We start from the raw sequence: 14,458 nt of genomic DNA on the forward strand, positions 1-14,458 counted from the left end.
AGCTGCTGCGCAACACAAGAGGGCGCCTCCACCCGGCCCACAGGGCGGTGCAGCTTCAAGCAACGCCAAGCTTCAACGCGGAGTTTCATCTTTTTCTTTCATTACGTTTAATTCTATCTCTTTCATTGGGTTGAGCAGATCTTTGTATTCAAATAAAGCACTTTGTTTTGTTTGTGTATTTTTATTTTCAATTGAATGACTTTTTATTTTATTTACAGTTGAGCTCCATATAAATGAGAGTGAGATTTAAATCAGAATTCGTCCGTCTCCACTGTGTTTTTATTATTTGATTCCTGTGTTTGTTCCTGGTTTGTCCCCTAAAAATACCTTCCCTGATTTAAAGGGTAAAAATGGACATTTTCTTTTTTATAAATAAACACAACTGGAAGCCAAATTAATTAAAGCGTAATATATAAATGAAAGGTTGAAACCTTTTTCTCTATTTGCAATATTAATTCTTGTTTTTATTCAATGGATTTGATTTGCATGTTTTTATTTGTTGTTGTTCACACTTTACATTTGTACGTACCAACCTTTTTCAAACCTGAGCTGTTTGTAGACTGTAATCTGTTGTTCATCATAAGCCTTACGATTCTTCTTGCTTTAAAGAGATGCTTTAGAGTTCAAATAGTCGAAAAGTCATTGTTTATGATCTGCAACCATTGTAACTTTAGCTCTTTTGGTTTTGCATTTTATCTTATAGTTTAAATATTCTTCAATTCTCACGAGGCTTTAAACTTTGAGTGTGTTTTAAGAGAATACTTCATATTTACTGACCTTCAGATTGTTCTTACGCTCCAGGTGGCGCCCAACTCAACTGCATATGGAACAAGCAAGAAAGAAAAAACTATTTGATTGTAGCTTTTATAGTGGATCGCACCAAAAATGTTTTTTGATTTATTGAATGAAAGTGAATTGATCATGGAGGCATGAAGGAGTCTAATTGTAATCTGATATATGCTGTTAATCATTGTGTAAAATTGTCATTGTAGTATTTAAAACAAAATCAGAGCTTAAAGTAATTTGAACAGGAAGTGTCAGACTTAATTTTATTTTGATATTACTCCTGTTCGTTTTTCTGCTGTAAAAAAAAGAAAAACTGTCTGGTACCTGTTTGGTGCTTAAAATGACATTGAATGTCTCACTGGTGTGACTGGAGAAGCAGAACAATGGAACCAAACTGACATTAGTTCTAGAATATTGACAGAGTCATGACCCCCGAGATGCTCGTGGTCCTGCTTTAAAGTGAGGAGGTCACATGGTCACATCTAACCTGTGTGGTTTGCATGTTCTCCCTGTGTGTGTGTGTGTGTGTGTGTGTGTGTGTGTGTGTGTGTGTGTGTGTGTGTGTGTGTGTGTGTGTGTGTGTGTGTGTGTGTGTGTGTGTGTGTGTGTGTGTGTGTGTGTGTGTGTGTGTGTGAGAGAGTGGCTGTTCTCCTGGTGATGGAGTTTCCTCCCAAAACATTTGATTGACAACCCTAAATTTGGTGAGTGTGTGTGGTTGTGCCTCCACCCTCAGCTGGCCGGGATAAGCGCCACTGCACCTCGACCATTAACTGGATAAAGGTGCAAAGAAACCGTCCCTCTGAGCAAACACACCTACAAGACGTCATCTCTACTTCCAGAAGACGTCCTCAGGGAAGCCAGATTGAAAGCTTATTGGACGGCCTACACACACACACACACACACACACACACACACACACACACACACACACACACACACACACACACACACACACACACACACACACACACACACACACACACTTTGTAAATGGTTTAATGTTAAGGTTGGCAGGCTTGCATCTTGTATATAGTGCTGCATCATGAGAAATATATTTTGTAATTAAATTACAGATCAGTTTGGAGAAATATTTGTCGGTGATGTCATCATTTACTTTTGTTCACCAAACATTTTAAAATGACCCCCTCTAAAGTTTGCAGATGAGCCTTTGGTGTCCTGGAGAACAAACTGATGCTTTTGGATGTTGCCCAGCATCCTCACCTGATCATCACGATCAGTCATAAGTCACAATGCTTGTTGTTGTTTATTGTTTGGAAATAAACTTTTTTCTTTGAGATGTTTTACAACTTACAGGATATGGACTTAGTAACTGTTCCGATAAACTGTAAACTTCAGTTCCATTCACCTTAATGTCACCTGGACATGCATGGCATCTTTAACATTTCATCTTTACGCAGTCACGCGCGTCACCGGCGACCTCGTTGCTGCACGCGTGCGCGCTCTTGTGGACGTGGGTACTAGCTTTCTGTCGGGGCCGCGCAGCTCGGCACAATAGCGGCTCCGGGAGTCCAGCCCAGTCCGGGGAGAGCTCACGGTCAGTCCGCTAAAGAGAGTCCAGTCCGGGAGGAACGTGTGACAGAGACAGGAGACCGGAGAGGAGACCGGACCAGACCGGAGAGAAAAGGTTCGCAGACTGTTTGGTTTGAACTCTTTTAACGAAACTAGAGGAAACATTTAATGCAGCCTGTTGCTAATAAAGTCCCTGAAAGCGCACAGACGGTGCACAGAATGGAAACAGGGGCACAATAAGACCTGTTTTAACTTGGTAATTAAGTTTGAACTTAAATGTTTTTCACTTTTATTTTGTTGCGTCTGTAAAATAAGCATGAAAAACAAGAAAAAGGTAGGTGGGGTGATGTCTTTCCCGGCTTATTTCTCTATTATGTCGCACTTTCCGCAGGTTCATCTCTATCTGCTGCCTGTCACAGGTTGTGCGCGGCCCTGCGGGTCGACGTGCCCGCGCAGATATGCAAGCCTCGCTGCTGATGCTCGTGCTCGGTGAGTAGCGCGCGAGCCGGCGCTTTGAAGTCAGGAGGTGTTTGGTGGTGCTGGACGAAGCTTCAGAAGTGATGCAGTGGAGGCTGCAGGTCACTGGGCTTCCTGTGATCACTGTCTGGAAACACGTCCCGCTGGTCCTGTTGTTCACGTTCAAACGGTGGTCAGCAGCCGAGACATCATGTGGATGCATTACAGATCCTGACACATGCAGAGCTTCATGTGATGGGTGTGGTGCAATAATCCCACTGCCACAGGTGTTTGCTTGTGGTTTGCACTCGCAGTGTGTTTAATGCAGCAGTTTACAATGTTTCTGCATTGAAGCCCTGAAAGCTGCAGGCAGTCGGTCTGATATGTGATTTACACCATTATAGTGAAGCCAAACACTGGTGGACACTCCCAGTCTCTGTTTTCAAAATGGAAGCAATAGGCAGCCTTTAGAAAATGTCTTATGGTTTAATTATTGTGTTTCCTGAAAGATGTGAGAAGTTATAGAAACATTTTGTATTGTTATTTTCCCTACAGTCGTCTGTGTGTTGTTGACGGTGTAGGGATAGACCCTAAAACCTCCTTTCCACTGCGCAGTCTGGTACGGTACGGTACGGTATGGCACAGTACGGTACGGCATGGTGCAGTATGGTATGGTACAGTACGGTACGGCATGGTGCAGTATGGTATGGTATGGTACAGTACGGTATGGTGCAGTATGGTACGGTATGGTACAGTACGGTATGGTGCAGTATGGTATGGTATGGTACAGTACGGTATGGTGCAGTACGGTACGGTATGGTACTGGTGCAGTACGGTATGGTGCAGTACGGCAAAGCGTACTCAGACCCAAATCTGTTGTGTGGTTCCACCGCAGACAGTACAGTTAAAATGTAGGCGGGGTTGTGAATTGCCACGTAACAATGTAGGTATGCGACAGTAAACGCAGGACCAACATAGAAGACATTTGTTGTGGCATCTGAGCAAAACCGTGAGCCTCCATTCTCTGTGACACCGCTTGTAAAACGTTGTCCTTGTGAACAGCAGCATCCAACTCCTGATTTAGCTCTGTCAATACTTGTCACCCACATCAGAGGTGGGGTCTTGGACCAGAGACTGGACACCACTGGTTTAGAAGTATATGTCAACCTCTTATAACCTTGTGGATCTTTTCCTTTGCTCTGCTCTGCTTTTGGAGCTCGTTTTGCTCTGGATTCTCTCAGAAAAGTCACCATTGCTTTAATACATGATTGAAAAGTGACCAATGACTAATATAACTGAAAATATAGTGTTATATGTTTATGGTGACAAGATCAAACTTTGGCAGAAACGAATGTGGTGAAGATTGGAGATTGATTATTGTTTTGACGTTAAATATTAACTTACCAAGTGAGGTCTCTTTCACTTCAATTATACCTCGGCAGACGTCATTATCTAAGAACCTTTCAATGTATATACATTGTTGTTGTTGTTGTTGTTGTTGTTGTTGTTGTTGTTGTTGTTGTTGTTGTTGTTGTTTTTAAACCTTGGATCCAAAATGCTGATGTTTCCCCAATGTGTGGGTGAAGTGTTTTTCACTTTACAGTTGTGATTCTTCAGTCCTGCACCGTCACTGGTTAAAGACACTCGCATCCATCTGTGAACTCTTGAGTTTTACATCGATGGCACATTGGAACATGAATAACACTGTGAACCAACTGGAATCAGGTCTTTAATCAGAGCTGTAGGGGCTCAAATTTAGGAAAATGAAAATGTATTCTGTCAAAAGCTGGTTGGTTAAACTGTTTGTTGTCCCTTTGTAATGAGAAACAATGTAAAACACGAGAGGCCCCATTTAGCTTCTATCCACTATGAGTTTTATTTCAACTTGAAAGGCCTGATCAAGTGTAAGATTTTGAACTCAACGATGTGAGTTTAAAAACGTAAAACATGCAAGAATTCATTGTTTTGATGAGTGAAAAGTTTTGGAGGACTACTTTCACAGCTGGAGGAATCCGTTCACATTGTGCCACCATTACTGTATAATCCACCATTGTGCCACCATTACTGTATAATCCACCATTGTGCAACCATTACTGTATAATCCACCATTGTGCCACCATTACTGTATAATCCACCATTGTGCAACCATTACTGTATAATCCACCATTGTGCCACCATTACTGTATAATCCACCATTGTGGCACCATTCTAATCCACCGAGGGATGTATCCCTCACATGTGGACAAGGTGGATTGTAATCTTGACAGCAGAAGAGAATTTTCCTCAATTCAGAAAAATGAACTGTCACTCAGAAACGGTTGGATGGTCACACAGCAGCTGTCACTTCCATGGCCGCTCCCTCTTTTCTTCTCATCCACAGCGGTCACAAATCTATTTTCACAGAGACAGGCACCAACACAGTGTATAATTTTAGGGGGTCAGAAAATATTTCTGCAGTGAGGCAACAAAACCAAATCCTGGCTGGTTTACTCCGTGTAATGCCACAACACTGATAATAGCAATATGACTATGAACAAATCCTTTCAACCTTGTGATATGAAAATATACAATCATTTAGACAGCAATTAAGTGGACTTGAACCTCCTGGAACAATAAGTATTAACTAGAGGTATAAGACAAAATGAATGTACTTTAAGCAAACTACAAAGATGACTTAGCTCTGTCAATACTTATGACCCACATCAGAGGTGCTCAAACTACAGCCCATGATTCATGGGCTTCATACTTGAGCTATAATTCAGGTATACTATTAACTTTGATTGAGCAGATGAATAAGATGATAAGTGACAAAGCCCATTGTGGAGTTTTTTTCTGTACGTGCTCATCAGTAAAAAGCAATGTGAAATAGGGCTGCATGATATTAGAAGAATGTGCAATACCGTTGTTGATTATTGCGATAAAAGTACGATCTGCAATAAATTCACTTAAGCAGATGATGTTGATGTTTCTGTGCCCTGATATGTGTTCTTTCAAATAATAGTACTCTTTCGCTGTCAGTTGATTCAAAGTCATCAGTCAATTATTCACGCATTTTTTATGAATTGTATTTAATTCAACTTTTGTTTTGTATTTCAGATTTTGTGCAGAGCATTCATAACACAATTTATCACAGTTCTGTCAGTCTTTTGGAATACTAATACTTTTTTTTTTTGTATGTCAATTTCTGGCTCCTTCTTGGCATACAGCTTGATGTCATCCATGTAGAGCAGGTGACGGATTGTTGCCTCACTTCAGAATCAGTATCCAGTCCTTGTGATCTGTGGTTCAGGCCGATGCAGAACAGCAGTTGTGACCATGTGTCCCCCTGGTATATGCTGCACCTCGTGTTAACTTGGTCAGTCGACTTTGAGTTGCCTTCCAGGGTCGTCTTCCACAATTCCATGGACTTTTCTATGAAGGCTCTCAGTTTGTGGTTAACCTTGCAGAGCTCCAGACTCTCAGAGACGTAGGCCTTCTTATCATCTCTCCGGGTGATGCACAGGTTGGTCTGTTTGTTCTTGCAGACTCTGACTACTGCTCTGTCAAACAGTCGCTGGTGTTTGGCTCCTCTGGTATCAGTACAAATTCTTTCTGTGTCTCGCTCATGTATTGGGCCGTATGCCTGTTGATCTTAGCTGCTATGATGCCTGACAGGAGCTTCCTTGTTGTAGAGAGACAGGCGATCGGCTGGTAGCTGGATGGGGTGGTTCCCCTCTGGAGGTCCTTCATGATGAGGACTGATCTACCCCGGGTTAACCACTGTGGATGGGTGCAGCAGCTTCATTTGTGCTGCTCGCCTCTCATGGAGCAAAGTCAGCTTCTTCAGCCAGAATGTATGGGTCATATCGGGGCCTGGTGCTGTCCAGGTCTTCATCTTAAACACTCTTTCTTGGATGCCACAGAGATGTTCACCGGTTCTTGCTCTGGGAGGTTCCTGTGGTCAGTTCTCAGGCTCACTAACTGTTGGGCATCAGTGTTGAGGGACGTTTCTCTTTCCTTATGCCTTTCCTGTATTTTTCAATCTTGGCTCTTGGTGGGTCTGACCTGCTGTTATTATTTCCCTGCTATTGAGAGTACACCTTAGCTGGTCCAGTGGAGAACGTCCTGTATTTTCTCCTGGCTTCAACCTCTTTGGTGCATCTTAGGCCCGGTCCACACGAGCCAAAACAGTTGTTTTTCTCCCCATCGTTCTTCAAAAGCTTCCCATCCATACGGCACCATGAAAATGACCCAAGAGGATGTAGTACATATGCCAGGCTTATAGGTGGCACTGTAACTGCGCCACACAAATACACCAAAAATGAAGAAGAAGACAGGGAGCCTGCAATAATCCTCGTATTCGAGAAATCCCACATCATGCTTATTAAACCAATAGCAAATAGATGTTGTTGCTAAGCGATGTCACAGAGAGGGTCGTGGGGTCATCGGGTCGGGAGGTGGGGCGATGACATCATTGTTTTCAGCAAGTGTGCGTCGTTTGCACCCTCACGTCAAACCCAGGGGGGGGCGTTTTCAAATTTCTTTACTCTGAACAAACAACACCATTTTCAGGCTCCTAAATTACCGCGCCGTGAGGATTTCGGCCAAAACCGATGTGATTACATGAAACGGCGTGTGAACATGTGGACAGGGCCTTATTAGCGGGAGCTGTTTAGCTACCTGTTTAGCAGTTTCAAGTTTTACAAACACGTGTTTTTGTTAGCCTCAAACACCCCATAGCAGATTGCCTCACGGCAGTTGTGGCCTCAAGGTTAAAGAACAAATTTTCAAAATGAGGTTTGCAAGTTTAAATCCCACTGTTGACTGTCACTGTGGGTCTCTAAGCAAGACGTTTGACCCCTGGGGGCTGCCGCTCTTTAGTTAAGGTCAACTGTGGATAGAATGGGTTAAATGCAGAGAAGTTAGTTTCCAATGGAGATCAATAAAATATTCTTTCTTTCTTGTGTTTTTCATAATTATCATTGACTTTGCAACACTCAGTCAGTAACAGTGACCTGATGTGAGGATGAGCTGCACTGATAGCCCTTGTGCCAAGATAGGACTGCTTGGTGTTTCTCTTTTAGGTGGGCTGGTGCCCTCAAGGTCTCTCTCTCTCTCTCTCTCTCTCTCTCGCTCTCGCTCTCGCTCTCGCTCGCTCGCTCTCTCGCCTTGGGTGACATTTCAGTTTATAGTCTTCCTAAAACAGTCCAGCTGAGTCCACAAATACAGACCACCGACCTCATGCCCTGATCCTCAGCTTTCCACACGTTCATTATGTTTTAGCAACAGAAAGGTTAATAAGTGACAGCATATCTAATGAAAGCTCCTTGTTACTGTAAAGTTCTTTAGAGATGATGTCTGCTGGAAACTTACAGCTGGCTCCAGATTGACCTGAGTCACGACCCTCAATAAAAGGTCTCCTCATGCATTGTTCCCTGCTGATGGAAAACAATGTGCTGGCTGCTTCTGTTGAAGCTATTAGAGCTCTAAGCACCCCCGGTGTTGCTTCAATGATCACAACTGCAGCTCTTTGCCATTGTGGACAGAACTCAGCGGAAGTTTCAGAGCAAACATTCAACCACTCACATATCTTGAGACCTGATCAAAGTTTTAACAGGAAGAAACCTTTGTAGAACCAGACCCAGAGGTGGTGGCTTTCTGCTGTTCTGGATGGGGTGAGAGGACAGAGGGAGGGAAAAGGTAGGACAGATGGACAGATTGTGCAGAGGGATTCTAACCCTGGTTCAGGTAGAGGTAGGGATTCTAACCCTGGTTCAGGTAGGGGGTAGGGATTCTAACCCTGGTTCAGGTAGGGGGGTAGGGATTCTAACCCTAGTTCAGGTAGGGGGGGTAGGGATTCTAACCCTGGTTCAAGTAGGGGGATTAGGGATTCTAACCCTGGTTCAGGTAGGGGGTAGGTATTCTAACCCCAGTTCATGTTGGGGGATTAGGGATTCTAACCCTGGTTCAAGTAGGGGGTAGGGATTCTAACCCTGGTTCAGGTAGGGGGTTAGGGATTCTAACCCTAGTTCAGGTAGGGGGATTAGGGATTCTAACCCTGGTTCAGGTAGGGCGTAGGGATTCTAACCCTAGTTCAGGTTGGGGGATTATGGATTCTAACCCTAGTTCAAGTAGGGGGTAGGGATTCTAACCCTGGTTCAGGTAGGGGGTAGGGATTCTAACCCTAGTTCAGGTAGGGGGGTAGGGATTCTAACCCTGGTTCAAATAGGGAGTAGGGATTCTAACCCTAGTTCATTTAAGGATTCTAACCCTGGTTCAGGTAGGGGGGTATAGATTCTCCATTCAATTCAATTGAACTGAACATGTCTGAAAAGGAGTAGGGGTAAGAAGAAGTAAAACTGATTTTTTTGTCTGAAACAAGAAATGTGTCCAGATCTGCAGTGTTTACGATGTCAGAGGTTGGGATGTATTGGTCCTGGACCAGGTCCGGAGCGATCCTGACCATATGAGCACATTTAGCTATGTCAGCACATTTAACACCGACAGCTTAAACATTAAAGCATTTATGGCTTTTGTGGCGGCTGTGAACAATGTTTATTCACCAGAGGACAGGATCAACGTAACAATGGTGGCCGTGGTGTTTTGGTGCTCTTGGTGCTCCTTCATACTGTTCCTCTTTGTATAGTTAGCCATTTATAGGATGGACAGCTGATCCAGAACAACTTGTTCTAGGAGAAGAACTGCTCTGCCTCTGGGAAAGCTTTAACTGTATCTCCTGAAACCAGGTTTAGACAGTGGGCCCTAATGGTTGTAAAAGGCATCTTTTGCTTCCTCTTTTATTCTTGCCTGGACACCAGAATGCTAACCACTCATGACAGAACCCCTATCATTTGCTTGACCTGCCAGCTTGTCTTTATACTCTGGGCCATGACGTTCTAGTATGTGGGCTATTTTCTCACTAAGACCTGCTGCATCCAGCTTCTCTGCAGATTCAAAATTTAAAAAAGAAATCCTGGGTAGTTCCATTGTAGTAGTACCTTAGCAGAAGAGAGATCTGCTCCTTCTTCTTTACATCTTTTGCTTCGTCAGCCATGATGCTGAAGACTAATTTCAGTTGGAACCATGCCTGCTAAACACTCCACATCATTTGTATTATGAAATGAAGTTAACCTTTTGTTAACAGCATTGTCATGGTTAGCAATTGTTTCTAGAGTTGCCAGGAAATTCCCTCTGTTATCAGAGTCTACGGACTGATTTTGACATTTTGGGCCACATTTTGAGTGGCAGTGAGTTTCATCATTTCTCCTATTGTTTTAATGTATTCCCTGTTTTCTCTGATCTGTCTTTCCTCTTCCTTGTTAAAAATATTTACCAGTGTTGAGTTAGCTGCTGCAGGTTTCTGATCGTCCCTCCAGGTAACCAGACCTTGTTTGTGGCTTTCACATCTTGCATGTGTTGCTCCTGGTGTATCCCTCTTCACCTCTTTAATATAATATTCTCTCAATTGAAGATATCTAAACTGGTCTTGATTCCTACATGCAAATCTTTTCTTCAAGTCTTCAAAACTCCTTAGTTCTTCATTTTCTTTGGCAGTACAAAATGCAGTAATTCCATTTTTCTTTAAATGTTGGGTCAGACAACCCCAGTTTATATTCACTGTTCAGTATTATTCATTTTGGTATTTTTTATCCCTTTTTCAATTTAAGTTGTCTGTTCCTGAAATTCCAGGAGCGTTTGGATGTGGGATATACGTCTCAACATCTTTCCATCTTGCAATATTATTTTCATCACAACAATTGACTGGTGGTTGAAACTGGGCTGTGTAATTGGTGAATGCCTTTCCACCTCTATTCTTTAGCAGCTGGAGCGTAATGTGTTTGACTCTGGCTTTCCTCCCGTCCAAATGAGTCCAGATACTAATTTATCCCATTCTATGAACTGTTTTGGTGGAATTACTTTTATACTTTAAGTACTTTTGAAGCCAATACTTGCTTGCACTTCTACTTGAGTAAAAATCTTGAGTTGATACTTTAATTTTTACAAAAGTATTTTTAAACACCAGTATATATACTTCTACTTGAGTAATGCATGTGAATACTTTTGACACCTCTGCACCCATCAGCTGATCCAGGATTACAGATTTCTTGTGCCAGACTTGATCCAATTTATTAACCACGTGATTCTGATCATCAACGTTTTCTTCATTGTTAGTAAAATACTGTGGACAACTAGTTTGTCTGGAACTTTTCTTTTCAATATATTGAAAATGCCTTTCATTTTATTTTTTATTATTATCTGATTATTCTCTATTGTATTCTTGTTTTGATATCCGTAAAATTGTTGATTATTTATGTCTATTCTTTGTTTAATTATTAAATTTTTTATTCTCAGCTGCTCCAGTTCTACAGTTTATGAATTCTCTAAATGGTGTGTTGCTTTGTTTTCTATTCTATAATGCCTCTGTGATCTATGGTGTGTCTAAATATTTCTTTGATTTAGTGTATTTCTTTATCGGACAACTTCTATCTTATAATAATTTGAACGTATTCAAAAATTCCATGTGCTTTATCAATGTTGTCTTCACTTAATATGATTCCCAGTTCAGTTTGAACAGATCTTCTATAAATGCATTCATTGTCTCCCCTGTCTTCACTCTATTAATTTGTTGTCTATGTACAGAGCAATTACCCAAACTGGGAACAGAATAAACACCAAAAATGTTAAAAAGAAAGAAAGAAAGAAAGAAAGAAAGAAAGAAAGAAAGAAAGAAAGAAAGAAAGAAAGAAAGAAAGAAAGAAAGAAAGAATAGGTACATTAATGAATCATATCACCTTGTCAGGTTGAAAGCTAAACCTGCCTAAAATGGTGAAAAGTTGCAAAAATGACTGATAAAAGTGAGAAAAGTTTAGAAAAACTCTCAGGTAGTTAAAAATAAAAGTGTTGTAAAAGTAAAGTCCCTTCACGTATTGTGTTGAGAGGCGAGTCAACAGCAGAGCTGCTGAGTCTGATGAGTTGAGTCCACTAACATCTCACCCTGTCATTACACAGACAAGAAACTCCCACAATGCCCCTGAGGACAAACCACGAGGTCAGGGGGTCGTTTCCTAACCCACTGGGGTCAGAGGCCAGGTTACTTGGCGTGTGTTTGTGTGTGTGTGTGTGTGTGTGTGTGTGTGTGTGTGTGTGTGTGTGTGTGTGTGTGTGTGTGTGTGTATGTGTGTGTGTGTGTGGCAAGTGAGAGTGAAAGGACTCAGGACAAAAAAGCCAGCAGTGTTTCCAAACTGTCTCCTTGTGGGGTTTGTGTCACGTCTGTTTGTTGGTGGATTTGCCCCAAGACACATCGTAAATCCTCTAATACACCGTTCCTGCAGGTTTCTGTGTGTGGAGGAAGTGTGTTCCTCTGAACTGCTATCCTCAGGTGTGTGTGTGTGTGTGTGTGTGTGTGTGTGTGTGTGTGTGTGTGTGTGTGTGTGTGTGTGTGTGTGTGTGTGTGTGTGTGTGTGTGTGTGTGTGTGTGTGTGTGTGTGTGTGTGTGTGTGTGTGTGTGTCTGTGTCTGTGTGTGCAGGTGAGAGCTGGCTGGGCAGCAGCAGTGAGGGAATGTGTTCTCCCTCTGAATCCTTTGTAAGCGACTGAATCCGGAAATGTGCAGATCCAAGAACAATGGTGCGGTAAAGCCCACTCACCACCACCAATAGGAACACAGAGTGATAGGCTGGAAAAGTGGAGGAGGAGGAGGAGGAGGAGGAGGAGGAGGAGAGAGAGAGCAGGAGAGAGGGAGACAGAGAACCCTGGACCAACTGAGGACAAAGAGGAAAAAAAAATAAGAAAAACTTGAGGCAGAGGGGGAGAGAGAAGGAACAGGTTTGTTTGGATGAAAGGACAGTGAGATGTGCTTTCTCAGGATGAAAAGAGGGGGTGGAGATAAAAGAGGAGGAGGAGGGGGAGTGGAGATGAGGGGAGGATGAAGGGGCAGGAAGGAGGAATAGGAAATTGGAGCTCATCTCATTGAAAACACTGCAGGGGAAGCTGAGCGGAGCAGCTGATCACATGGAGAGGAGCAGGTGTACCCGCACAAGGCGCTTGTTGCACAGCTTGAAACAAGTGTAAATATCAAGGCACACTCTGTGCAGTCGTCAGGATTAAACAGCTTTAAAGTGACTGTGGAAGTGCGGCTGGATTTACAAACGTCAAGAGGCAACAAGGTTTTTTTTCGGGCAGAAGGAAACAATATTAATTCAAGATGTTGTGCAGATATCAGGGGCAGGAAAAAGTCTAACTTGACTGTGAGCATCGTGTGTGTGTGTGTGTGTGTGTGTGTGTGTGTGTGTGTGTGTGTGTGTGTGTGTGTGTGTGTGTGTGTGACAATAACACATTCAGATAAGAAGTTGGCAGTAATTCCAGTTGTAGTTTCCAGTTAATTGGTGCTTCTCTTCCCAGCCGCTGACTCAGGTAACGGGAGTTAGCCTTGAAGCTCGCGCCAAGTTCTGACTTGAAGGGAAAAAGAAAGTCTCCACCAAAAACTCTTGACCTTGGCCTGAAGAAAGAAAGGGTTCCTGTGGCGACGTGCTTAAGAATGAACACAACCTTCTATAGTCCTGTGTCTTTGTCCTCACTGCTCAGCCAACACGTTTGACCAGTTTACCGTCGTGGCTGGAGCGAGTTTCCAGGGTAGCTTCTATAGCTTCCTGCTGAAGCTGAAGAGGGGATTCGGTCACCACTTTACATCTCTCCTGTCTTCTCTTAAACCTCTTCACATCTTTGTTAAGCTCATGTTCACAGCAAGGTGCTGTCGTAACACTTTACTGCTCTTGTGTTGAAGAGCTGTGAGGAAAAGCCATGGCCACTTAAGCGTAGTACGGTACGGCACGGTACGGTACGGTACGGCACGGCAGAGCATACCAAGACCAAAATCTGTTGCACGGTTCCACCGCAGAAAGTACAGTTAAAATGTAGTCGGGGTTGTGAACGTCTGTGACATCATTATGTAACAGTAACAAATAAGATGACTTGCACAAAATAAACTTGCTGTAAATATAATTGTAAGAAGATTTGTACTTATACATGGATCCCAAACGCTTGCCAACAATGTCTTAAGTAAGGATTGCTCCCTTGCGTGAGGCGACAGCCCGTGTGACAGAAACCTTGTGTATTCATTGTTTTTACCGCCACTGTCCATTTATAATGGTTTACCTCAAAATCAAGCTCACTTTGTTAACATAAATTGATGCACTGTGTGATAGTAGTGATCAACAGTCATCAATCAGTGGTGCACCTAAAATACACTGATACTGATATATTGAGTTGGATACTATACAAGAATACTTGAAAAGGATCCCCGAAACAACCTGGCGAGCAGCGTTGTATCTGAACGAGTTCAGTGAACTTTCGTTCATGAACTCGTTCATATTTTGGGCGAACGTGAACTGAACGTTCTGTATTTCTGCCTGATGACCGTCACTGTGAGCGGCGCTCATTCTGGTGTTTGTGAAGGCCGCTCTCACAGTTCAACGTTGTTTAAGAGAGTTGCCAGATTTCCATAGAGCCTTCCAGTCAAAAACCCGGCTAAGGCTCACCGTAAACGGGCCTTAACATGTAGGGGGAAAACAGCCAATCTGGCAACAGCAGCCAACGCAGAGTCGCACCGCCGCATCATCAACATGAGAAGCATCGCGGCAAAAACAAACAGAAAACAGCAGCAGTACCTCAGACTCTGTCTCCACCATTAATACTTCATCTTCGTATGA

General features: G+C 42.9%; 1 protein-coding gene across 1 annotated transcript in view; it reads left to right on the forward strand.

The window, feature by feature from the left end:
• Positions 1–2,319: 2,319 nt before the first annotated feature.
• The window catches only part of lamb2 (laminin, beta 2 (laminin S)), an 81,692-nt gene continuing 69,553 nt past the window's right edge, over positions 2,320–14,458 (forward strand). The window contains exons 1-2 of the mRNA XM_080469521.1: positions 2,320–2,432; positions 2,709–2,806. Coding sequence (XP_080325647.1) covers positions 2,776–2,806 — 31 coding nt within the window. The 5' untranslated portion in view covers positions 2,320–2,432; positions 2,709–2,775. The remainder of the gene's footprint in view (positions 2,433–2,708; positions 2,807–14,458) is intronic.

The sequence above is a fragment of the Lipophrys pholis genome (assembly GCF_963383615.2).
Source record: "Lipophrys pholis genome assembly, chromosome: 8".
NCBI lineage: Eukaryota > Metazoa > Chordata > Actinopteri > Blenniiformes > Blenniidae > Lipophrys > Lipophrys pholis.